Source organism: Stegostoma tigrinum, chromosome 15 (genome assembly GCF_030684315.1).
Source record: "Stegostoma tigrinum isolate sSteTig4 chromosome 15, sSteTig4.hap1, whole genome shotgun sequence".
Lineage (NCBI taxonomy): Eukaryota > Metazoa > Chordata > Chondrichthyes > Orectolobiformes > Stegostomatidae > Stegostoma > Stegostoma tigrinum.
Window position 1 is genome coordinate 61,409,172 of NC_081368.1, and position 26,572 is coordinate 61,435,743.

At 40.9% G+C, this 26,572-nt stretch overlaps 1 protein-coding gene across 1 annotated transcript in view; it reads left to right on the forward strand.

Annotated features, from left to right (window-relative positions):
• The first annotated feature begins 332 nt into the window (after positions 1 to 332).
• Positions 333 to 26,572, forward strand: part of faah2a (fatty acid amide hydrolase 2a) — a 59,383-nt gene continuing 33,143 nt past the window's right edge. The window contains exons 1-4 of the mRNA XM_048544359.2: positions 333 to 581; positions 12,080 to 12,162; positions 14,183 to 14,319; positions 21,990 to 22,199. Coding sequence (XP_048400316.1) covers positions 396 to 581; positions 12,080 to 12,162; positions 14,183 to 14,319; positions 21,990 to 22,199 — 616 coding nt within the window. The 5' untranslated portion in view covers positions 333 to 395. The remainder of the gene's footprint in view (positions 582 to 12,079; positions 12,163 to 14,182; positions 14,320 to 21,989; positions 22,200 to 26,572) is intronic.

Genomic DNA, 26,572 nt, shown 5'->3' on the forward strand with positions numbered 1-26,572 from the left:
TCTTTACTCTCCATCTTCGGTCCGCCTCCCCCTCTCTCCCTATTTATTCCAGTTCCCTCTCCCCATCCCCCTCTCTGATGAAGGGTCTAGGCCCGAAACGTCAGCTTTTGTGCTCCTGAGATGCTGCTTGGCCTGCTGTGTTCATCCAGCCTCACATTTTATTATCTTGGAATTCTCCAGCATCTGCAGTTCCCATTATCTCTGGTGCAGATTAACTGGCGAGGAAGGGGACGGAGGAGGTGCAAAGTAGCGTGGAAGGGAATGGGGAGATTGAGGCGGTCTGGGCGGTCCCAAGGCTAAACGTAGCCCCGCCCACGCGTGAACACAGGTCCCGCCCTCGGACCTCATCCACTCCACTCCGCCCGACCTCGCGCAGAGACGGTTGGCTTGTCGCGATGTCCCGGCCGGTGCTCGAGCGGGGCCTTGCGCTGCTGTTGCGCGCCGTCTCGAACCTTCTGCTCGCCTTCCTCTCGCTCGTGCAGTCCTTCGGCTCCCGGGATCTGCGTTCGGTGCCGCCGGCCGTTCAGCCTCTCCTGCTGCTGCCCGGCGTCGAGCTGGCCCGCAGGATCCGCCAACGACAGGTACTGGGGTTGTGGGGCCGGTCGGGAGATCGAGCCGGCCTGGCCGCCCCGGCTGGCAGCAGTGGTCGCCTGTGGTGATGAGGTCAAGGTGCACCTCCCACGCGAACACGAAAGTTGTGACACATCTTCGACGTGAAAGCGGAAGATGCGAAAGGGTTGTCATTCAGGGATAGAGCTGATTTTTTTTTTCCTGACCGTGTTGTGTTCTGATCAATAAGGTGTGGAGCTGGATGAACACAGTAGGCCAAGCAGCATCTTAGGACCACAAAAGCTGACGTTTCAAGCCTGGACCCTTCATCCGAAAAGGGGGAGGGGGAGGTGGAGGTGGATTGAAGGGGAAAGTGGGTGGGAGGGGGTGTATTCTAGGTAGCTGTGGGAGACGGTGGGCTTGAAGTGGATATCGGTTTCTCGGTCCTTGCCTGAGATGGGGTCAGAAAGGTCCAGGAAGGTGAGGGATGTGTTGGAGATGGTCCAGGTGAATTTGAGGTTGGGGTGGAAGGTGCTGGTGAAGTGAATGAGCTGTTTGAGTTCCTCCTGGGAGCGTGAGCTGGTGTTGATTATCTGGCTAATGGTGTTGCCAGCTGTGGTTCAGTTGGTCTTGGTTACACGTCTCTTCAGCGAAGGTCACAACTGGCTGGAAAACAACAGTCTGGTATGAACGATGCTGTTGATCAATGTGCATTTGTCCAGAGATACTCTGCAATCCACAGAGTTCCCACCCCCACCCCGATAGTTTGAGCATTTGAATTGTCGATAGATTAGAGTGCAGAAGGTGGCCATTTGGCAGGTTGTTTGTGTTCTGGCCCTTAAAGCAATATTTGGTCCAGGGCCACTCCTGACCCTTTCTTCAGTCTTGCAGTTTTCATTTAAAATGATTATCTGAGTTGTCTTTTTGAGAGACTTAGTTTGCACTTGTCCCTGTCACAACCTCGCCTATTTTGCTTTTCTCTTTTTCTCATATTTCCTCTGGACTGTCGTTCATACAAAGTAGACATTTTCTGTTTCTCCACCTATCCATGTGACTGAAGTGCTTCATCCCTGGAATTGTTATTGTGTACCTTATGCTCTTTATGTTGCTTTGGCATGATCTGTAAAGTGTGGTGGCCAGAACTGGGTGCTGAATTGTTTTATACTATTTTAACATGACTTCCTTGTATTTGTACTCTGCACCAATTTGTAAATCCCAGGATACTGGTTCTATTGATAATCATTTTGAGCAATGTTTACACACCTGCAGGATAGTTGTGACTTGAACCTGGTTAATAGGATAGAAATACTACCACTGCCCCACAATAGCTTTCCTTGGATACTGTATTTAATAAGCAATCTCTCAATTTGCCTTGCTGCCTTCTGTTACTTAATGCAAATATAACCAGCATTCCCCTGCACTAGCACTCCCTTTAGAATAGGACCCTTCTGTTTGTATTGTCTCTGTATTCTTTCAACCAAAATGCATTAGTTCATATTTCTGCACACTAAATTTAATCTGTCATTTGCTTGTTTTCCCAGTTGTTCACATTCTGCTCATGATTCAGAAAGAGCAGTTCAGATATTGGAAATCTTGCGGGATATAACTCACCACTTGCCTTCCCAGAGCTTGTACGCCATCTATACGGCCCAAGTCCAGAGTGTGATAGAATACTCCCTGAATGGCTGGCAGTTCCAAAAACACTCGGGAAACTTAATACCGTTTAACAAGAAACAGCTTGTTGATTGACACCACATTGTCAAACAATCGCTCTATCCTCAGTGAATGCACAGTAGCAGCAGTCTGGACAATCTGCAAGGTATATGGCAATAATTCACCCAAGGGTGTTTAGACAGTACCTTTCAAACCTAAGACCGCTCCATCTGCAGAACGAGGGCAGTAGACACATGGAAGCACCACCACCATTTGAAAGGTCTCCTCCCAGCTTCCTGATGTTTACATTCGGTCTGCTAGTGTTGTAAACCACTTTAGTGGAACATTTTCAATAATTAACTTGTAAATAGTTCTACTAGCTTTCAAAACAAATGGGTTTTTGTGTACAAAGTGTGGTGGGGGTGATGGTTTAATCGAGTAGGGTAAACAATTGCCCATCAAGGTTTATTAGAAATTTCTGAGCTTGACGTTTTTTAAAGCTTAGGGAAAATACCTATTAATTAGAGAAACATTTTAGCTTCAGTTTTGGGAGTTCTACAAACTGCTTGATGAAAGTGTGTGTATAAATCTCTGCTCCTTAGAAAGAAAGAAAATGGTTATATTTGTTAACAAGAGTTTACTATGGAAGAGGGAATTAATAATAGTTCACAAATATAATTATTTGGATAAAACCTTGAGATTATTTGAAACTGAGTATATTCAAGCTAAGATGTGTGATAGGTTTTGCTGGTGAGAGTACAGTACAAAGTGTGCTTTGGATACTGCGCAAGCAATGTGTTTTGAAATATGTAAAGGAGTGTTTTAGGATCATTAGGATTATGTTACTGTGTTTAAAAATATTTGGCTTTGTGTTGTAAATAAATGGCTTCTTTCCTTTTTATTTTATCTTTGTCTTTATATTAATAAACTTACTGTTAAAACAAAATATGCGGCACGACATGCTGGTGTTTCAATGAGGTACAACCTCATCAAAACCAAAGCAAAATCTGATCTTTCTAGCCAGATTTCATTTTGGAAGCTGCCTTGTTTAGTAATAACATCAGCTGGGATCATAAAACAAATGGGGGATTAGATAAGTTGCTTTGCAAGGATAAGCTAGATAGGCCTGACTTGCTGCCCTAAATTTCATTGGATGCAAGAGATGTTTTAATTGAAACACTTAAAGTCTTAAGGGCTCTTGACATGGACTGAATATTAGTGGGATGCACTCAGTCCTGCATTACCTGCTTGTTTCTAGAATGCCTGATGGTCACTTATTCCCTTCTCTTTGTAACCCCTTAAGCTATAGGTGAGTGCATAAATTTGCGATTCACAAAACTCTGAACCTAATGCATGTGTCTCAGTGACACCAGCTGCTGCTTGAGCTCTGACAACCAGCTAACCTGTCTTGCCTTAAAGTGTTATCATTCAAGGCACAGACACTGTCCTTGAATTCCCACCTGGTATAAGATGTGCAGTCCACAGTCACAGTTTTTGTGCCATTTCTCCCCCCTTGCTGATGCAGACCTTGATCACGTGAGCTTGAACAGTTCATCAACTTTACAAACACCTTTTGCCCCAACCTAGAGTTCATCTGGACCATCTGTGATACCTATCGCTCCTTTCTGGGCCTCTGTCTCCGCGTCTGGTGATCACCTCCAAACTGACATCTATTCCAAGCCCACCAACTCTCTCAGCTACCTGGACTACACCACCTCTCACCACCTTCCTGCGAGAATGCGATTCCCTACTCCCAATTCCTCTGCCTGTGCCATGTCTGCTCCCAAGATGGGGCTTTCCACTCCCGAACAGCCTAGATGTGTCCTCTTATTTCAAAGACTGCCAATCCCCCACTTTGGTGGTCAAAAATACTTTTGATTGCATCTCTTGTGTTTCCCATACCTCTGCCCTCACATCCCTTTGCCCCCCCCCATCAAAAACAAAGACAGAATCCCCCTTGTCTTCACATCACTCCACTAACCTCCGTATCATGTGTATCATTCTCCTCCACCTACAATCCAACTCCACAACCAAAGATCTATTTCCCTCCCCATCCCCATCCCTATCTGCCATTCGTGGGGATCGCTCTCTCCGCAACTCCTTCGTTTGCTCCGCTCTCCCCACTAGCCTCACCATACCTGGCACATTGCCCTGTAACCACAGGAACATAGAACAGTGCTACACCTGTTTCTACACTTTCCCCCTCACTGCCATTCAAGGCACCAAACAAACCTTTCACATCAGACACTGCTCACCTCATATCCATCAATGTGGTTTATTGCATCCACTGTTGTTTCCTCTACACTGGTGAGACCAAGCAGAGACTTGGAGACCGTTTGCAGAGCACCTGCCCTCATTTTACAACAAATGACAACACCTTCTGGCCACAAACCATTTCAACTCCCCTCCCACTCCCTGGGTGACATGCCTGTCCTGGGCCGCCTCCAATGTCACTGTGACGCCACCCAGAAACTGGATGAGCAGCACCTCCTATTCTACCTTGAGAGCCTACAGCCCAATGGCCTAAATATGGACTTTACCAGTTTCAAAATCTCCCCACCCCCAGCCTCGTCCCATAACCAACCCTCCCTGCCTCCTTGACCTGACACAACCTGCCCATCTTCTCTCTCAACTATCTGCTCCTTTCACCTCACTGACCAATCCCCATCACTGAGTGCCTACACTCCCCTGTCACCATCCCACCTACCTTCCCCAGGCCCACCCTTCCTCTGTTTATTTCTGAGCTCCCTTCCCACTCCCCCATTTCTGAAGAAGGGTCCCAACCTGAAACTTCAACTTTCCTGTTCCTCTGTTTCCTGGCCTGCTGTTTTCCTTCAGCTCCACGCTGTATTACATCTCTCACTCCTCCTGGGCTGCTGCACAATGATTCCATGTTTCTGCATAGGCCTCCAGATCTGATCGGTAGTGATTCTGATCTGTTGCACACCTTTTCTGGCATTCATTGTGAAATGGGATCTTGTCCTTCACCTGAATTCATGAAGTAGCAGCATTTTCACAGTGATTGTCCATTAACCTCGCCACAGAACGTTACATCCAATACTTAATAGCATGGATGTGGTTTTAATCATACAAGTTTTAATGATGCCAATCAATATCTCACACCTAGAAAAGAATTAAAAAATAAAATCCCATTTCTTGCTTTTGAATTCTTTTTAAGCTTTGTTTTTTTTGTCCGTCTTCTCTCTCAATCTAACTACTTTTTCAATTCTTACAAAAGTCAGCAACCTGAAATTTTTGTTTCTCCACAAATGCTGTCTGACCTGGGATTTTCTGGCATTTTCTGTTTTTATCCCCCAGAACCATTTTTCTTTCTATACCTGACATTGAATCCACCCATTATAATTCAGTCATCTTCTCAGCCCTGCCTTTGTTTATTTCGCAATGCTTCAATCTCATTGGTGAAAAAAGATGCACTGTGGTGCTGTCCCCAGAGTTCCTGTTACAGTTGACCTTGCCATGCTGTTATTAACTTGATCAACTTATTGGACATTTCATTGACCTTTCATCTGAAAGAAAATGACTGAGTAAAAACAAGATGTTGTCTGCTGTAAATTCTGGCTTTAGAGTACAAAGCCTATGATGGTAATTCAATAAAGTACTCATAATGCTGCAGTGTCAGTGGTGTATTCTTTTGAATGAGATGTTAGATGAAGTCCTGATTTTCTCCCTCTGCTGGACCTAAAAGTTCGTATTGCAGTACTTGAAGTGTGGAATTCTGCCTGGTCTGGTAGTGAATATTTATTTCAATGTTCACGTTAGCTATCAGTATTCTAAGATTGAAGTACATAAACTCAAATGTTACAATGATGACTACACCTTGAGGTATTCAATTGGCTTTAAGTTGCTTTGGGCTTATCCTGAGCATGTCAGGCATCATATAAATAGCTGTAGTTTTGATCTGTTCCAAGGCACAGAAACAAACTGAGATTTAGGATCCATTTTGTCAGGCTGGTGACAGTCCCTCAAAGTTGTGCTTCTCTTTTTTTAAAAGAAGAATTTCGGATTTTAAACAAAAACTGGAAAATGTAATAATTTGTATTGAGCTGAAAATGTAGCCAGAAATAGGTATTTTTTTTTATCAACCTGTTCAGGGATTTAAGACATACCTCAGAGCAAATGGGACTTGAACCCAGGCCTCCTGACTCAGGGGTAGTGCCACAAGACACTTACTGGCTAGAAATAGAGCAAATCAGTCAGTAATGTTTCACATTTGGAAACCATTTCTCCATAGATGCTGAATATTTTGGTTATGACCATTTCCAGAATTTTCTTATTTCTTTTTTAGATGTCCAAGATCTGCAAATACTACATTATTGCTTAGACCTGCCTCTATTCATACCCCTTAAATGTAGAATTGTAATAGTAAGAATACAGCCTACTAATTTTATTGTAAAGTGGTCATGGGGTTGGCCCTGTTACTTGACTGTATCTTGGTTTCAATGTCTTTGGTTGACGCACTATCAACTTTGGAAGATTGAGTTATTTGTTCCAGTTCTTGTTTCCTGGGTATTTGATGGCCAGAGGCTTTATACATTCTTGTCAGTCTGCCATTTTAGTAATCAAAGGACTTGATCCTTCCTTACTAGCTCACTGCTAATCTAAAGGGTAAGGCTGTTTTGAAGGTGAAGAAAACCTTGGTGTTTAAAGTTTGTATTTAGAGGAGCAAGTTATGTTTTTTTCTGTTGTGGGCTATGGAGAAATCTATGCTTCTTTGCTAAATTACTCCTTCTAATTTAAATAAAACTTTGTTGGCCCAAAGTCTGTGTCTCAGTTTTGCTGGTATGCATCCAATCTGGCTTTTGAGATAGAGAGGATAATGCAAGTAAGTTTCCTCAGTATGATGTTGTAGACATGCTCGCTGAGCAGGTGGGTTTAGTTGCAAGTGTTTCATTACCCTGTTAGGTAACACCCAGAACCAGAAGTAATACCAAGCACCCCAGCAAACTGAAGCATGTAAATTACAAATGGGGCAGAATGCTGATGATTCACCTGAGGTGCACCAACAATATTACCTAGCAGGTTGACAAAACGCTTGCAACCAAACCCACTGGCTTGTGAGCTTTTCTACAAGCTCATCCACAACCCAAGCTACGAATCTACTCAAACTTTAATGTTTCCCAAGTATCTTTAATGTCCTAGATATTGGGCAGAAAGTTGGGCATTGCAGATTGTAAAAGATAAGTCGTCCATTTAAGGGGGATTGACCCTAGGATCTTGATGATACCTAAGGTGAAAATATAATAATTTTACTCATGTATTTAAAATCAATATTATTCATCTACTTGGATGCTTGATCCTTGCTTGGAATTCGATCTTTATCATTGCTGTTGACTTTTAACTTATTTGTTTTCCTGCTATTAATACCAGAATGGCAGTCTGAAGGTGTGTGTGATCTATCTTATTGCTATTGATAAAAGTCTACAAGTTTATTCTTTAATAATTTTATATTATTTGTTCTTTATTCACTAGTTTAATAATAAGTGACCTTGATTATTTATCTGCCATTCCAGTTTTATTTTGCTTGCTGTAGTTTGTGTTCAATACTTTTTTAAGCATCAAATGAAATGTTGATTATTGCCTTTAATATCTCATACTCATTTAGTGATGTCACCATTTGTAAATTATTCTCAACAAGCCTTTATTTTTTCGAAACAGTTGTTTCACAAGAAGACTTTTCGCTTCAGGAGCGTACAAACTGGAGTAACCATTCAGCCTGTTGAGCCTGCCCCACCGCTCAATATGATCACGGCTGATGCAACCCTTCAATACCATTTTTCCGCACATACCTATAATCCTGTATTCCAGAAATATATTAATCTCTTCCTTAAACATACTCCATGACTGAGTTTTCACAGTTTGCTGTGATAGAATTCCAAAGGTGCATAGCCCTCTGAATTTTAAAAAAGTAGTATCATTTTGGACTCAAGTAGCATCCCCTTTATTTTTATATTCTGTCCGCTGATTTTAGACTTCCCGACAAGGGGCTACAGGCTACATGCTACCTGCCCCTACTATGTGTATCCCATTAAGCATCAATGAAATCAGCTTTCATTATTTGGATTTACAGAGAATGCAGGCCCTATTTGCCCATTCTCTCCTCGTGAACGGTCCCACCATCCCAAAACAAACCTGATGAACTTTTGTTACACTTCCTCTGTAGCAGTTATATTATTCCTGAAGTAAGGAGACCAAAATTGCACATAATATTCCAGGTATAGTCTAACTAAATACCTGTACAATTGGAGCAAGACTTCGCTACACCTGCACTCAAACACATTTGCAATCAAGGGAGACATTGTATTAGCTTTCCTAATAGCTTGCTGTGTCTGCACATTAGCCTTCAGTGACTTGTTGGCAAGCACACCTTGGTCCCTTTGTACATCTATATTTTCTAAACTCTTACCATTTAAGAAATAATCTGCATGTGTTCCTGAAACCAAGCTGGATAACCTCACATTTTTCCACGTTATATTCCATCTACTGAGTTCTAGCCTTTCCAAGTTGTCTTGAAACCTCTTTATCTACCTCATAACTCACTTCTACTTGACTTTGTATCATCTGCAAATTTGTAAATATTACTCTTGGTCCCCACCTCCCAATCATTAATATATGTTGTGGTCAGCTGGTGCCTGTGTACTGATCCTGTAGCTCTAGTCACAAAGTGCCTATATCAGAATTACCCATTTATTACTATTCTCTGACTAACAGCAAAACAAAATCATAATCCAAGCTAATATCAAAAGCCTTCAGAAAGCCTAAGTATACCATGTCTGTTGACTCTCCTTTATTAGTTTTGTTTTTAGCATCTTTAAAAAAATTTACATTTGTCAAATACAATTTCTCATTTCATATTTCATGCTGATAACATCCAATCAGATCATTAACACCAAGTGTCTATTTATTATATCCATTGCAACGTATTCTAGCATTTGCCTAACTACGAATGTAAGGCTAACAGGCCTGTAGTTCCCTGTTTTCTCTCTTGTTCCCTTAATTAGTGCAGTGACATTTGCTATCTTCAAATCTGTGAAAAGCAATCCAAAATGTATAGAATTTTCAAACATAAGCATCAATGCATCAACTATCTCTATTGTGTTTCAAAACTGTGCTGTAGAATATTAAGTCCTCAGGATTTGTCCGCTTTCAGCCCTATTAATTTCTCGCATGCAATCTTACTAAGACTGATTCACTAATACTGGGAGTTTTTTTTATAATTGTTCTCGGAACCAAGCAGTCATTTGACTTCTTTGCCATTGCTCTATTCCCCATTTGAAATTCGGTGTAATTTCTAATGAGTCCGCGCTGGTTTTAGCCAAATGTTTTGTTTTTGCAGCCGAATAGAAGCATTTATAGTTTGCTTTTATATTTATTTTTGTTGGATTTTATTCGTATTCTGTTCTCCCTTTCCTGAACAGTTTCATGGTACTCCTATTCTAAAATGCCTCAGGCATCAGATTTACTGTTATTTCTGGCAATGTTGTAGGCCTTTTCATTTAATTTTATTCAATCCTGAAATTCCTTTGTTAGTCACGTTTTTGCAACTTGAAGGAATGTATAGTCGCTGTATATCATTGATAGATCTTTAAAAAATATCCATTGCTTGTGTACAGTCATGCCTTTTAATGTGTTTTCCTAATCCACCTCAGTCAAATTGTAACTCAAGGCTTCATAATTTCACTTATTCAAATTTAAACCCTTGCTTCAGTTGCATCACTTTCGAGCATAATGTCAAATGCTATCATATTGCAATCACTCATAGAACATAGAACATTACAACACAATACAGGCCCTTCGGCCCTCGATGTTGTGCTGACCTGTCATACCGATCTCAAGCCCATCTAACCTACACTATTCCATGTACGTCCATATGCTTGTCCAATGACGACTTAAATGTACCTAAAGTTGGCGAGTCTACTACCGTTGCAGGCAAAGCGTTCCATTCCCTTACTACTCTCTGAGTAAAGAAACTACCTCTGACATCTGTCCTATATCTTTCACCCCTCAATTTAAAGCTATGCCCCCTCGTGTTCGCCGTCACCATTCTAGGAAAAAGGCTCTCCCTATCCAATCCTCTAATTATTTTATATATGTTTCAATTAAGTCACCTCTCAACCAGCTTCTCTCTAATAAAAACAGCCTCAAGTCCCTCAGCCTTTCCTCCCAAGACCTTCCCTCCATACCAGGCAACATCCTAGGAAATCTCCTCTGCACCCTTTCCAAAGCTTCCACATCCTTCTTATAATGCGGTGACCCGAACTGTACACAATACTCCAAGGGCGGCCGCACCAGAGTTTTGTACAGCTTCACCATAACCTCTTGGTTCCGGAAATTGATCCCTCTATTAGTAAAAGCTAAAACACTGTATGCCTTCTTAACAGCCCTGTCAACCTGGGTGGCAACTTTCAAGGATCGGTGTACATGGACATCAAGATCTCTCTGCTCATCTACACTACCAAGAATCTTACCATTAGCCCAGTACTTTGCGTTCCGGTTACTCCTATCAAAGTGCATATCACCTCACACTTGTCTGCATTAAACTCCATTTGCCACCTCTCAGCCCAGCTAAGCAGCTTATCTATGTCTCTCTGCAACCTACAGCATCCTTCGTCACTATCCACAACTCCACTGACCTTAGTGTCGTTTGCAAATTTACTAACCCATCGTTCTACGCCCTCATCCAGGTCATTTATAAAAATGACAAACAGCAGTGGACCCAACACCGACCCTTGCGGTACACCACTAGTAACTGCTCTCCAGGATGAACATTTCCCATCAACTACCACCACTAGTAACTGCTCTCCAGGATGAACATTTCCCATCAACTACCACCCTCTGTCTTCTTTCAGCAAGCCAATTTCTCCAAGGTTCTTTTTAATTATTATTGTTATTTGGCATTTTTTTGATTACGTTCTGCTAGATCAAATATAATATGTGCTCCACTTGGCACTTCAGTTGTCAAACTATAATTGCCGCACTCCAGAAATTCCACAGCTGTAGTGTTTAATTGAATCACTCATTTCACATGCAGATTGTTTCCTGTGATAACTTGGTCACCCAAGCTGCACATGTCTTTCTTCCCCTGATTAACACCATGTTTCACAACTAGTACTGCCACCACTATTTTTCATCTTTGCAGAGACAATGTTACAAAATAAAAGTGAAATGAGAGTGTTGGCAGAACAGTTCATACTCGTGTTACACTTTACAGAATGCTCCTGAGTTAAATGCAATCCTATGCAGGGACGTAATTTTAAATATTTGACATACAAATACTTTCTGTACTTATGAACGGCTGTTTTATTTTGCCGTGTATTGTGTTCAGACCTGGATACCTGTTTACAACCTGGGGACTGCCTATGTTTGCATTTTCAGTTCCCTTGGTATCTTATCTACTACATAGAATGGAATGGAGAAGGAACATATTTGTAGTGTATGGAATTATCTGCCACATGTTCTTGAAGCAAAGTCTACGAACTCTAGACCCATGAACAGAATAATGCTAGACTATAGAATTTGTGCTCAGACTTTGTAGAGAAATCCTCTCCCCACACTACAAAATTCAATGGTTGAATAAGCATATACATTTGTTGTAATTTTCTTTGCCTTCCCCCTCCAGAAGCAGAAAGAGAATCACCCAGATGTTTCTCTGTGTAGATCAGAACCTTCTCCCCATCCCTCTTTTCTGATGAGTCTAGGCCCGAAACGTCAGCTTTTGTGGTCCTAAGATGCTGCTTGGCCTGCTGTGTTCATCCAGCTCCACACTTTGTTATCCCATAATTTCTGATGGTGCTGGTATGAAATAATGTTACAAACTACAGTCCAAATTTAACAATTCATCTCTTGCAATTAATTTTAGGTCAAGTGCGTGGATGTAATACAAGAATATATCAACAGAATCAGGGACATCAATCCAATAGTTAATGCTGTTGTAGCAGAGAGGTAAGAAACTTGTTTTGTGTACCATTTGCCTAAACATTTTTTTTTCAGTGATCACCCAAGTATCTTATTATCTGAATAATATGGCACGACAATACTCGGGGTGTTGTGCTAGTTTCTAACTTACCATCTTGGGGAGGAGGAACAACAATACGCTACATCTGTGCCCAATTCTTGAACAGTTTGTGTATATGTGTTGGAGGGGTTAAAGTTGAAGTTGGATGCTGACAAGGTCAGAGTTAAGTGTTAGCTTGCTGATGCCTGCTACTGAGGCTCACATAAGTGGCCACTTGTATCAAATGTGGAGAATGCCTGTGTCTTCTGAAACTATATCTCAGGCGAGGATCAATATGTGCAGAAAGGAAGGGGTGAAATTTGATTGGATAATACACCATTTTCCTCTTATATTTGATGGTATTAGGCTTCGTCTCTGCCATCACTGACATATGAACTTAAAATGTAGGAGCAAGAGAAAGCCAGTGAATTCATTAAGTCTATTCTGAATACAACAAGCTCATGGCTGATCTGATGACCCTCAGCTCCATTTTCCTACTTTTTTTCTCATAACCTTTGATCCCCTTACTGATTAAAAATCTGTCTATCTTGACCTTGAATGTACTTAATAATCCAGCCTCTCTAGCCCTCGCGATAAATGCCACAAATTCACAAACTCCAAGAGAAGAAATTCCTCCTCACCTCCAACTCCTTATTCTAAGATTATGCTGTCTGGTCTGAAACTCTCCCACAAGGGGAGCAACCTCTGTGCTTATGCCTTGTCAAGTCCCCTAATTTTGTTGTACGCTTAAATCAGGTCACCCCTCATTCTGCTTCAGCGAGTGCAGTCCCAACCAAATCAATCCCTCATCGTAAAACAGTCTATTCATAGACAATGTCAACGCAGTAAAACTTATCTGACTGCCTCAAATGCCAGTATGCCTGCCTTTCGATGAAGGGACCAAAACTGTTTGCAATATTCTGTGTGATTCTAACTAGTTCTTATGTAGTTCGAGTAGAATTCCTTATTCTTGTTAACCTTTACTTCCAAAGATAATATTACGTTTGCCTTCCTTGCTACTAAACTCCTACTAGAACATGCGCTATGAGCCACTTGGCTTGCCATTCAGTTTGATCATAGCTGATCTATTAATTCCACATTCCCATCTACTCTTGATTACTTTCACTCCCTTGATTATCAGAATTTATCTACTGCCTTCCACTGCCTTTTTAAACTGAGTTAAAAAGACTCATGATTATCTGTGAGGAGAAACTGTTCCACATACGTCTTAAATGTTGTCATCTTCTTTTTAAACAGTGACTCCAAGTTCTAGAGTATCCCACAAGAGAAAACACTCTTTCCCACATCTATCATGTCTGTTCCCTTGAATGTTATGCATTTCAATTAAGTCATCTGAACTCCAGCTGATAAAAGCTGAGCTGCTTCAACTCTCTTCACAAGAGAGCCTGTCAATTCTAAGTATTAGCTATATCTAGGTCTAGTAAATGTTCTCCGAACTGCTTCTAATCTGTTTGCATCCTTCCTTAAATAAGAAGACCAGTACTCTACATAGTACTTCAGCAGTGAAGTGGCTAAGCAGGTTTGTGATTTCATCAGGTCCTTCAATTTTCAGACCATGCTGCTTCATCTGAATGCTCTCAAAAGTCATCCCTGTGAGCTTTTGAATGCCTCAGACTTGACTTCTTCCAGAATCTCATTACCATCTTTCCCATTGTTTCTAGGTTCCCATACAAATTGGGAAAACCAGTTGGTACAATGTGAAATTTATATCAGGACTTTCGTATAGTAGTTAAAACAACAAAAGGTGGTTATTGTACTTAGTTCAGGCTAAAATGACACTTCTTTCCCTTGAATCATCATATTAATCCTTACCAATTACTAAAGCATTAGAATTTGTCTCAAACTACCATTAAAGATTGAATCTGACTTTCATATCTCAATTTTAGCATTGTAATTTTTATATTCTTTTTGCCTGAAACTACATTGACATACTCATCGTTACTGTAGGTTTGCGTCTGCCTTGAAGGAGGCCCAGCAGGTGGATGACAGGATTGCTAAAGGGAATGAAGATGAGAAGTTGCTAGAAGAGACTGTTCCTTACCTCGGTGTTCCTTTCACGGTAAAAGAAGCAATTGCATTAGAAGGTATGTTAAAATTTCCTTTGTGACATAATGTAGACTATATTATAGATGTAAGTGCAGGTGGTGGCAATGGCCTAGTGGCATTATTGCTGGACTGTTAATTTGGAGACCCAGATAATTTTCTGGGGACCCAGGTTCAAATCCCGCCACGGCAGCTATTGAAATTTGAATTCAATTTAAAAAAGTACCTGGAATTAATAATCTAACGATTGTCAGAAAAGCCCATCTGGTTCACTAATGTCCTTTCAGGAAGGAAACTGCTATCCTTACCTGATCTGACCTGTATGTGACTCCAGACCCACAGCAATGTGGTTGACTCTGAACTGCTGTCTGGGCAATTAGAGATGGGCAATGAATGCTGCCTAGCCAGCAACACCCTCATCCCACGAATGAAGAAAAAAGAAGAATAAAGACCATGAAGCTACCAAAAATCACAATTGTCACTCTTCATAATGATCACTTAAGTGGTGTGGGATCATGTTGAATAATGATCAAGGTCAGTATGTGGTGAAAATAGCCTTTTTATTGAGCGTGCGCAGTGGTTCAGTCTGAGGTGGCGATGGAATCGAAGATGCAGTTTTACCGCAGCCTCTCTTATATACAATTTTTACACATGGTCAGTTCTGCTATAACTTGTGTTTCTTCAATGCAAATTGGCTTTAACGCAATTGAAGAAATTAGACCACTAGTTGTAGTATGCTAACTTTCCTTACCTGTATTGGCGAAAATCCGATTTAAATGGCGTGGTTATTGCTTGATTTCTTTATAATGCAAGATCACAAGAGGACGCAACTGTCGCATTATATTAGAACCGACTGTATATTAAAATTTTAGCTCTGTGGTGTCACATAGGTGAGATCGTGTTCAAAGAACCAGACAACCAGGATCAGTGAGTGGCAAAAGCAGCTGCTTTTTTGCACCTTCACAGCAGCACGGTGTAAGGCGAAGTAGAATTCCCCAAAATCATAGCTCAAAAGCAGCCATTTTATACTGAATTCAAGCATACATTAACATTCTAACATTTGAGTGTTAAACAGTAGACATTGTGCAAAAACTGTTTTGCAGGAAATCGGAGATGGTTTAAACATATGCTAAATGTCAGCGGTTATTGTTGAGTATCAATGGTTATTTTAATGAGATTAGTGTGACTATCTGGTGTATCCTTGCATAATTCAAAAGGTATAAGTCTTGTTTAGTTAGTTTCATGGTTGTGTCCATCAGTGGGTTCTATTTGCTATTATTCATTCATTCAAGGTCGCGTGAGTCTAGATGTAGCGTCGTTAGTTTTATTAGAAAGTTTAAAAATTGCTTACATACGCTGCATAGCGATTGTTAGTTCTATTAGTGGGGTAAAGTTTTTTTTTATTCATGTTGAATAAAAACTTTGGACAAGTACCTAGCTACAAAATATACTGGAAAATTCTGCAGGGCTATCCAATTATCACCTTTTGATTGATACTTGGAGCTACTCTAGCTGGAGGGGGAAGATAAATGACTTGGTAATAGCAGCTATTCAGTTGGATTTTAATATCAAGCAAGTTTTTGGTGTGGGTGTGCAAAAAAGGTTCCATTCTGTAGTGTCTGTACAGTTTTGTTAGCTGTCACGCTTGACTGTACCTCTGAATGGAATGTTTGGTCTTGTTTAAATGGGGTTGTTTGCATCACGCATTATGCATGAGTAGACTCTCGAGTGGGGTGTAACTGTAAATGAAAGTGGTTGTAACCCGATATGGTAGCGAACCCCTGAATTAGTTTGAATGGGGGCTGGCTAGTACTTGGCAGTCTGCAGGTAGTATTATTTACCACAAATTAGTGGGCTAATGGATTAATAAACATGATTTATGGAATTATGTTAAAAGTTGTTAACACCTTTGAATTCTGATATATGGCTGTACCTATTGTACACAAGTTTGTGTGACATCTGTCCTGGGGAAGATATTGGTGCAACATTTGGAGCCAACCAGGGCACAGAAGGCCCCTCCCTTGGCTAAAACAAAATCAAGAACCACTACTGTGTGAATAGCGAAAATTTCATCATTTATTCAGCTATGGGCAGAGAATGTGTCATTTCCCATCTTTTCCAGCACCAAAGTCAGGGTTATTATCTTCTGACCAGTTTGACCGTACCATAGAAAGGAAATGCAATAGCAAATAAGTACTGAGTTTCAGAGATGTCTGTCTTCTGTCTCCAGCTTAGGCAGTTTGGCAGAGTGATATATGTATGGGACTACGTACCTGAGGTAGCATGAACCTTGCTAGTGGGTGCAGAGCCACAGGTATGCTCTATGGCCACTGATGAAGTAAGTGCCATTATCAGAGATGAAGTGGGCAATAACCTCCGGATACGATTGCACAGAGATGGTGCCTCCTTGTGCCCTCATCAAAATCAGTCAATTGACTGGATGAGGCTGTGACTTTGAAATACCGAGAGCAATTACTGTGGACCCATCTCTTGTCCCCGTTTTGGAGGAGTAGATAAAACACATGAATCCTTGTGCTCTTTCCCGTATTGAAGTGTTAGTGAGGGCCAGGAATGGAAGATGGTGGGTACGATCTTAACTGGGCTAGTACCACTCAGAAGCTGTCGAGGGGTGGTAGGTAGACTTGCAGGCTTCAATAGTCCCTGTCATGTTTGAGAGAGAACTGATCTCCTCTCTTTCTGAGCTTATGTTCAGTGGCAAACATCCCACAGCCTGGACAAGGGGAGAATATGAAATTTTGATAAGTGTACCACTCTGCCATCTCGGATTCGGTAAAGGGAATAGTATAGGCTAGGATTCTCCCTTTAGAGTGAGTGGGAATGTGGGAACATGTCCAACACTTGAACAGATTAGCAGTTTTGGTATAGATAGAAAACATATAGAGATAAGTATTTGCATGTAACTGAATATCCCGATAGTATGAAAACATAATTGAAAAAAATTTACTATAGCAGTCGGTCCATCTCTAGTTCCGCTGTATTGTAGGATACCTGTTTGACGTGGGAGGTGTGAATCCAGGCCTTCTTTCTCGGACCTTGACAGCTGACTGGGTGATCAGCAGCTCCCAGTATGGCCCTTCCACTTCACACCGAAGGGTTCCTTGTGGAAATTTCTTACAAGAACCGACACACCTGGTACAATGTCATGATCTCCCTCTGGTAAGTCCTTCCAGGCAGCCGATACCTGTGAGGAGGCAGAACTTACAGCATCTGTTAGTGCTTGGCTGTACGACAATAAGGCATTACTCCTAAGATGACAGTTGGCCCTCCATAGATCTGTTGTCCCAGTCAGGGATATTGGCCTGCCTGTCACTATTTCAAATGGACTCGGCTATGTTGTTTTGTTGGGGGTAGCCCTGTAACTGCATAGAACTATTGGTAAAGCCTGACACTGGGGCATTCCCTCCTGATGGTATTTAGCCGGCTGTTGTTTCAGGATCTGATTCGTTCTTTCCGCTTGCTCCAATGATTGTGGATGATAGGGACCGTGAAAGTTGCAGTCAATCCTTGATAACTGGGAAATGTCTTGACACACTGCTCCCATGAAATGGATTCCCTGGTCTGAATCAGTGCTGCTTAGTAGCTCCCGTTGGGGGCTTTGGCTGTGTAATTGGCAGTGGCTTTTCTCGCAGGAGCGTAGAACATAGAACATTACAGCACAGTACAGGCCCTTCGGCCCTCGATGTTGTGCCGACCTGTCATACCGATCTCAAGCCCATCTAACCTACAGCTTCTGGAAAACTTGTCCACAGTTACAAGGATGGCTGAGTAACCTTGACGTCGTTGGAGTGAGAAAAATCAACTTGCAAGAGCTGGAATGGCCCTGGAGGCGCCGGTGCCCTCAGTTTGGGAACTTGCACTTTGATTCCAAAGTTGCTGTTCTGACAAGTGAGGCAACAGTCCACTGTTGTTTGAGCAAATCTTTTAAATCCTTGTCCCCAATAGCTGCGCTGGAACCGGGCTACCATCTGTTCTGACCCCAAATGCCTCCATGAGTGGATTTGTTGTGCCACATATGATATCAAGACAGGTGCGACTGGTCAATTTGATTCTCAAGTTTCCAAACTTCATCTTTGCATAGCCTGTGTCCATTATCAGTCCATTCCTGTTTCTTGGTCCGTTTTACTGGAGCATCCACCTCAGTGCCATCCTCTAATCTTTGCCTTACCACTTTCTCTATTTTTACCTTCTTGGTTTTAAGGGGTTGTAAAAATGGTGCCAGCAGTATACAGCCCTCATCACTTTGATTGCTAGAGGACCCATCTATTTTGCCCCTGTTTCCCAAGGTCGATAACTTGGTTTTCCTGAACCACTTCCTGGATGTTACGGGTGGTTGGATACAAATTCAGTATGGGTGTGGAAACCAGGGAAGAAACTGGCAGGACTGTTATCTTGTCCTTCAGTTTCTTGTTTTCTTTCTCAAGTGCTTGATTTTTAAGTTCACCTTCTTCCCGCTTTGACTCTTTTTGCAGCTGTTCATACGCTGCTTTTAATTGCTATTTAAGATGGTTTAATTCATGATCACGAGTTATATCGAGACATGATTTCATTCCTTTGGCAAAATTGACCCTTGAACACGTGAAATCACTTAATTCTGTCCTTATCTTTCTGTCAGGTGGATATTCTCCAGACAAGTTTCATTGTCATCTCGTGTCCACTGTCCTTTGGGATTCTTGAATTTCTGCCTGACTTTTGGTTAGAGTTTTCTCTCATGAGAACTGTATTTCAATGTAGTTTTGTAACTGTTGCAGCATTTCTTCCTCAATCATATCGGGAGGGGCCAGCCCACCTTTGGAGATTGTAGACACCTTATTGGGGTCACGCAGTCACCTGAACACTCGTGCCATGAGCAGTTTCTTGCAGTGGGCAATTTTGGCCAATTTGGAGTGCTTGAGGCCTGAGCTCAGACAGGTTCAGGATCGTGGTATACAACTTTAAGTCACAACTTTAAGAAGTAAGTCTCTCACCCTCAGAGTAGTGACAGTGACTGGTCAGATTCACCAGTCACCCCAGTGATCCTGCCAACTACGCCAAGTTGTGGAATTGTGTTCAGTGATGACTCAGATCGGTGATTGGTGAAAATAGCTTCTTTATTGAGCATCCGCAGTGGCACAGTTTGAGGCGGTGGTGGAATCCAAAGTACAATTTTGTAGCAGCCTCATTTATACCGAGATTTGCACACATTAAAATTTTAGCACTATGGTGTCAACTAGTTGTAGCTATTGGGCACAAGTTTGCGTGATATCGGTTTTGGAGATGTAGGAGATAGTTTAAATACTTGCTAATTGCTGGCTGTTACTTGTGATGGGATTAGAGTGTCTGTCCATTCTGAGTTTGCATAATTGAGAAATTTTGTCTTTAAAGTTAGTAATGTTAGTAAAAATACTAGACATATGATCTGAGTAAGTCAAATTATGTACTAAAACATGTACTAAATAAAAGTGTAGAGAATATTACATTGGTCTCCTGCAGCTGGTCATGAGATTTCATCGACTGTTGCTGGTTTTCGACAATTCCTACACATTCATTCATGAAGTTTCACAGAAGCACTGTTGTGATACTAAGTTTCTTAAAAGGGGTAGCAGCCCGACTTAATATGTATTTAAAAAATATAAATCAGTACTTTAGTACAAGATGGCGGTCCCAAATGGTAGGGCTAAGGGCTAATTAATATTACAATCTTTCCATAGTTTCAAGTGAGTTATGGAGACATGACAGTGGGGTGGCATTGTTCTGAATAGGTTACAGTGTTAACACTTAGTCAGGTGTTGCCTTTGAAACAGAAAAAGGTCTAAACACTGCTTGCAGAATGGGGCTGATAAGAATTGAAAGGTGTAAAGAAGCAATAACAGGTTGGCAGTGTAGGAACAGATGTTTAAATTGGTTTATCTTGTAAGTTAAACTGTACCACAAAAAACAGTATTATGAATGAATGGAAACGCGATATAGTAAACATACAGCGTTTGTGAGTGAAGTAGTAAAGAGCATCGTAATACAATATCTCACAGGAGTTACCAAGATAATAAAATGTGAGGCTGGATGAACACAGCAGGCCAAGCAGCATCTCAGGAGCACAAAAGCTGACGTTTCGGGCCTAGACCCTTCATCAGATGAAGGGTCTAGGCCCGAAACGTCAGCTTTTGTGCTCCTGAGATGCTGCTTGGCCTGCTGTGTTCATCCAGCCTCACATTTTATTATCTTGGAATCTCCAGCATCTGCAGTTCCCATTATCTCTCACAGGAGTTACTTTGGTTTTCTGTCAATCTTGTATATTTTGTTTTAGGTCATTTTGTTGGAATCCATTACTTTATTCTCCAAATTGTGATCTGTGCTGAAAGGCTATTGCTGTCGCATGTACTTCTAATCCTAAGCTTTGTATGGACTGAACCAAGTCTCTCCCTCTCTCTCTCTCTTGGATTTTTCCTGTCTCGGCTCCAAAAGAATAGTCCAACAATCGTTGGTAAATGGTCTGACTTGTCAGTGGAATGTACACACTGTTGTTATCATTTATATGAACCTAATGAGCTATGCGAAAGGTCATTGCTTCATCCCATGGCTGTTTGCTTAAAGTGTTCATAAACATGCTACTTTAAGATATCTGCATACTTTGGCCATACACCGCTATTTGAACTCGGCGAAATTGTGTAGTGCTGATTTTAGTTGCACGATTGGGTGGAATCTGAAACACTCATTCCCTGAATACTTCCTTCACATTCCTCCATCTTCTAGACTTCCTTCTCCTCGTTTGCAATATTGAACAATCTCTAAATGTAGGGAAGAAATGAGAGAGCGAAAGAAATAATCTTCCTAAGAGAAATCCTTTAGTCTAGCATTGAGGGAAGGCTATTTGGTAGTGTTCTAGTTTGTTTAGGTGCAAAACCAAGTGTTTTTTTGTGGCAAAAGAACATACAACCTTCTGACTTTGAATTTCAGGAGAGATATTATTCCTTCATCTAAAAATAATTGGAGACTAAGTTATCACTGTGGTTTCCAGTTGATCAGTGAATGGAGTGTGTCAATTTAATAATACTGTGGAAAAGTTGATTTAACATTTTGGAAACAGACACTTTACTAGCTACATGGCAGTATTAAATGCAAGAATGGCAACTTATTTCAATTTGTGCATTTTATAGGTATGTCATTTATGGCATTTGGATATGTATATGAATAGGAAAGGTTTGGAGAGATCCAGGCCAAATGCTGGCAGGTAGAACTAGTCTAGTTTGGGAACATGGTTGGCACAGAGTAGGTGGACCGAAGTGTCTGTTTCCATGCTGTATGACTGTATGATACAGCAAATGTTTTATTAATTGGCACCTGTGGGACCAGGAGTGTGTCAGTTGGTGAAATATTTTGGGGAATTAAGAGGTACGCATAACTGCAGTAAACCCTGACCAAGTGAATCTTTGAGATATCTAAACCCTTGAAACTTTGACAATATCACACTGCTCCTATAATTGATGTTAAAACACAGTTAGTAATAGAATTGTAATGTAAGGGATATACACATCACTGTTATACTTTATTTACAGAATGAATACTTAGACATCACTGTAGATTGTAGTGTCTGTATTTTTTGCCAGTTTATCAAGACTGCCAATTGAAAAGATGCTATTTAAAACAAAGTTTGCTGTATTGTCTTTAACATTTATTTGTATTGACATTTATTTGCACTTCTCCCTTCCCTGCCCAGGTTCACCCAATTCATCCGGCCTTGTAAGCCGTAAGAATGTGATTGCCCTAACGGACGCTGCTGTTGTGACTAACCTCCGAAAAGCTGGTGCCATCCCATTAGGTGTAACAAACTGCAGTGAACTCTGTATGTGGTATGAATCCAGCAACAATGTATATGGAACAACTAGAAACCCATACAACGTGGATCACATTCCAGGTGGAAGTTCAGGTGAGCATTAAGCAACAAAACAGTTAAAATTTCATTTATTCTTCATAACAATAATAGGAGCGTGATGAACTAAGTTTTGTGAGGACATGTTATAACTTCTAAAATCTGCTCAAAGGAAACAGCACTACTATTGCAGAAAACATTTCTACTTGCATAAGGAAATTAAAAAACAGCTATTAAGCCCGTACATTGGGGGATTTCACGGTAGATAGAAGCCTGATAACCTTTGCAATGTGAATTCAAATCCATTTCAGATTGTCATGAAAATTCCTCCTGCCTGTTTGCTTTAAAGATTCAAGCTATATCTAAATCCAGATGGTGAAAGCTTGCAGTACAAAAAATCCAGAAATGTAAGTTTGCTCAAGTGGTCACAGGATTGCTGAAGTCTAAAAAGCACCATCTCTCTCAAATGCAATAAATTCCAACCTTATCCCAAGTATTATTGATGAGCAATTTGACACGGTGGAGCAGAGCAGAGGATTTGAAGATCTGTATGGGAGCCAAACACATTTCGCTGGACTGTTTCTGTGATAATTTTGGGAGATGGTAGTAAGTGGCAAAGAGGTGATTCATACTCATGTTGAAACAAAAACAAAGTTGCTGGAAAAGCTCAGCAGGTCCGGCAGCATATGTGATGGTGAAAACAGTTAACATTTCTGGTCCAGTGACGGTTCCTCTGAGGAAGGGTCACCGGACCCGAAACATTAACTCTGTTTTCTTCCTGTGTTTGGTTCCCATTACAGATCTTGAAATCCTCTGCTCTGCTCCACTGTGTCAAATTGCTCATCAATAATACTTGGGATAAGGCTGGCGTTTATTACAATTTTGTTTTTGTTCCTGGTTTACAGCATGCACGGTTTTTTCAGTGTTCATGTTGAAAGTTTTCTTTTAAATGTAATATTGGCAGTGTTTTCCTCAGCAGTTATAATTCAACAGAAAAGGTACAAATACTCTTTGGCAATCTCACCAGAGAGACAGAAATGTGAGTGACTACTTATTCCTATGCAGTACTTTTTTTTTGGATTTTACTGATAGTTTTCGAGACACAAATTGCTCTTCACCTCTGTCTATTTGCTCTTTTGCCAGTAACTCTCCCTATTTGCATGAATTGGGGACCAGTGTCACTACATGGTGGCTTACCTCCAACAGATTAATAAAGTATTAGAATTAGTGGTATAATCAAAATATTTAGAATCTTGGAAACAATTCCTCCGTGAAAACCCCTAAGTGTCCATGATTTCCATGTGATAATAACTGAACTAGGTGTTTTGTATTAAGTAGCATTATATCTGACTTTGGGGCTCCTTGATGCAGACAGATGTTTGAAATAGTGGGTTTTGCTATTCTTACAACGCACGTTAACAGAAATTAACAAATTAACCTTTTGCAATTAACCTGACCTATCCTGAAAATAGCATTTAGATGGCATTCCTGGATTAGATAGGGGAAGATAGGATTGGAAATGCAAGGTTCTTGAGCTAAAACAAATTTCCACCTAATTAAACCCTGTCTTTCTCAATTTAGAGTAGGACTAGAATAGATAAATACTTCAAAAACAAGAGGAAGGGAAGAGACTAAAATAACCATCAGATTTTGTACTTTAGAATGAAATACAAAAGAAAACAAATATGTAAGCAAATCAGGAGAGAAGAATACACTGTGAGTAAATAATTTGACCTAAAGGACAAATCAGAGTAATAAATTACTGTTTCTAATGTAGAAGGTTTTGTTTGAAGGATTTCTTTCAGACTTTAAGGCTATATTCAGAATAATGTATAAGCCATTTGATTGCACTGGTACAATCAACTACTTCAGAACTGCTAAGATTGGATTAGTATGTAGCAAAAGCAGCATGATTTTAATTGAACATTTTAACTTGCATATAGATTAGGACAAGCAGACCACCCAGTGTTAGCAGCACAGTGAATTCCTTAAGTATGTAAATGGATAGGTTTCTGCAACAATATGACATAAGGGGAACAAGCAGGCATACCATATAAGTAACAAGCCACATTTAGTTAACGGCTGAATAGTGTGCTCAGTTCAGCATTGTGCTTGGGAGAGAAACATAGCATACAGCTACTAAGATTGTAGATTTAAGTAAGGTTGAATTGTCAGTATGATAATACAGAGCCTGACCACTGTAAAATCTATTAGTGGATAAAATGTCAGCAGATCAGAGGGAGATCTTTAAAAAATGATTTAATATGATACAGAATCAGTTTGCACCATAAAGGGCAAGAGCTGTACTTACCTAAACAGAACCAAAGATGACGAGAGGGAAGGGGCAAGGTATAATTGAAAGAAAAAGCTTTCAAAAATATGAAGACTAATACAGATCTTGGCAAATACACAAGATGCAAAGGATAGCTAGCTAAATAAGTAGAAATGTTTACAAAATGGAAGTTTAATGGGATAAACTGGACAGGATATTGAAATTCACAAATCTTTCCAACTGCATTTGGAAGAACGGACTCTACAGACACAGGAACAGTCCCTAGGGATTGTAGGATTTCAGATGTAACCCTGATTTTCATAATGCAGGAGGGAGAGACAAAATGGAATTTTAGACCGGTTAGCCTGCAATCTGTATGGGAGAGAATGCTAGTGTCCTTTTTTAAATAGTTTAATTGTAAAGCACTTGGAAAACAGTAACTGGATCAAACAGTCAGTATAGATTCCAAAGGGAAATTGTGATTGACAAATATGCTGTGATTTTTTTTTGAGGAAATAACTAGGGAAAGCCAGTGGCTGTGGTTACGTGAACTTTCAGAAGGATTTTGATAAAGTCATATCTAAGAGATTAGCGTTTAAATTTGAAGTGAATAGGGTCAAGGGTAGTGTACTGACATAAATAGAGAACTGGTTGGTGGACAGGAACCCAAGAATACGAATAAACAGATGGTGGGAACTGCCGATGCTGGAGAATCTGAGATAACAAGGTGTAGAGCTGGATGAACACAGCAGGCCAAGCAGCATCAGAGGAGCAGGAATGCTGATGTTTCGGATCTAGACCCTTCTTCAACAGCTCTTTTTCCAAGTGGCAGGCCGTGAGTAGTGGGGTACTGCAGGGATTGATTTTTGAACGCCAGCTGTTCACAATATAAATGATTTAGATGAGGGCACTTAACATTAATATTTTCATGTTTGCAGACAATAAAGGAAGGAAGTGTGAACCGTGAGGAGGATGTAGAGATGCTGCAGTGAAGAGTGGGCATGTCCATGGCAAATGAATTATAATGTGGATAAAAATGAGGTTATCCATTTTAGTTACAAAAACAGGAAGACATTATTCTCTGGTGATAGATCAAGAAAGTGGAATATGTAAGAAGATCTGGGTGTCTTTATGTACTCGTCACTGAAAGTAAGTGGTATTTTGGCCTTCATGGCATGAGGATTTGAGGACCAGGGTTGTTTTGCTGCAATTGTACAGGCCAGACTGGAGTATCGTGTGTAGTTTTAGTTGTCTTATCTGAGGAAGGATATTCTGACAATGGTGGGAGTGTAACGAACACTTACCAGGCAGATACCCGGGATGGAGGACTGATGTATATCTTGAACAGTTAGAACTGTATTGAATGGAGTTGAGAAGAATGAGGGGGATCTCAGAAACCAATTAAATTCTAATGGGGTGAGTCTGTGTAAACACTGAAAGGATGTTCCTGGTGACCAAGGAGTTCAAAGCCTTCTGGACTCAACTTTGAGTTTAACAGTTTCAGAACGTGAGCACCCTCTCCTATGTTTGTCCCCCTACCTCCACAACCAAGATTTTCCAGGTGCCCCTCCCCCTTCCAACTCTGAAGACAGGTCAATGGACCCAAAATGTGATTCTGCTTTCTCTCTACAGATGCTGTCAAACTTGCAGAGTTCCTCCAGCTATTTCTGATTTTGTTTCTGGTTAGACCACACCTGGTGTACTGAAAATAGTTTTGGGCGTTACATCTAACTAAGGACAGAATGACTATAGATCAGTGTGGTGATGTTTGGAGGGGAACACAACATAATTGTCAGAATAATGAAATGTGAGGCTGGATGAACACAGCAGGCCCAGCAGCATCTCGGGAGCACAAAAGCTGACGTTTTGGGCCTAGGCCCGAAACGTCAGCTTTTGTGCTCCTGAGATGCTGCTGGGCCTGCTGTGTTCATCCAGCCTCACATTTTATTATCTTGGATTCTCCAGCATCTGCAGTTCCCATTATCACTGATATAATTGTCAGAATGATTGCTGGGACTCAAAACTGCCAGGTGGGATTGCACAAGATAGGGTTGTAATTCCCTGAATTTAGAATAAATTTAAAGCAGGTTTTAATTTGAGTTTTCGTGAATTTAAACAGTACAACTAAGACTGATGGTCTCTGAGTTCCCATCCAATG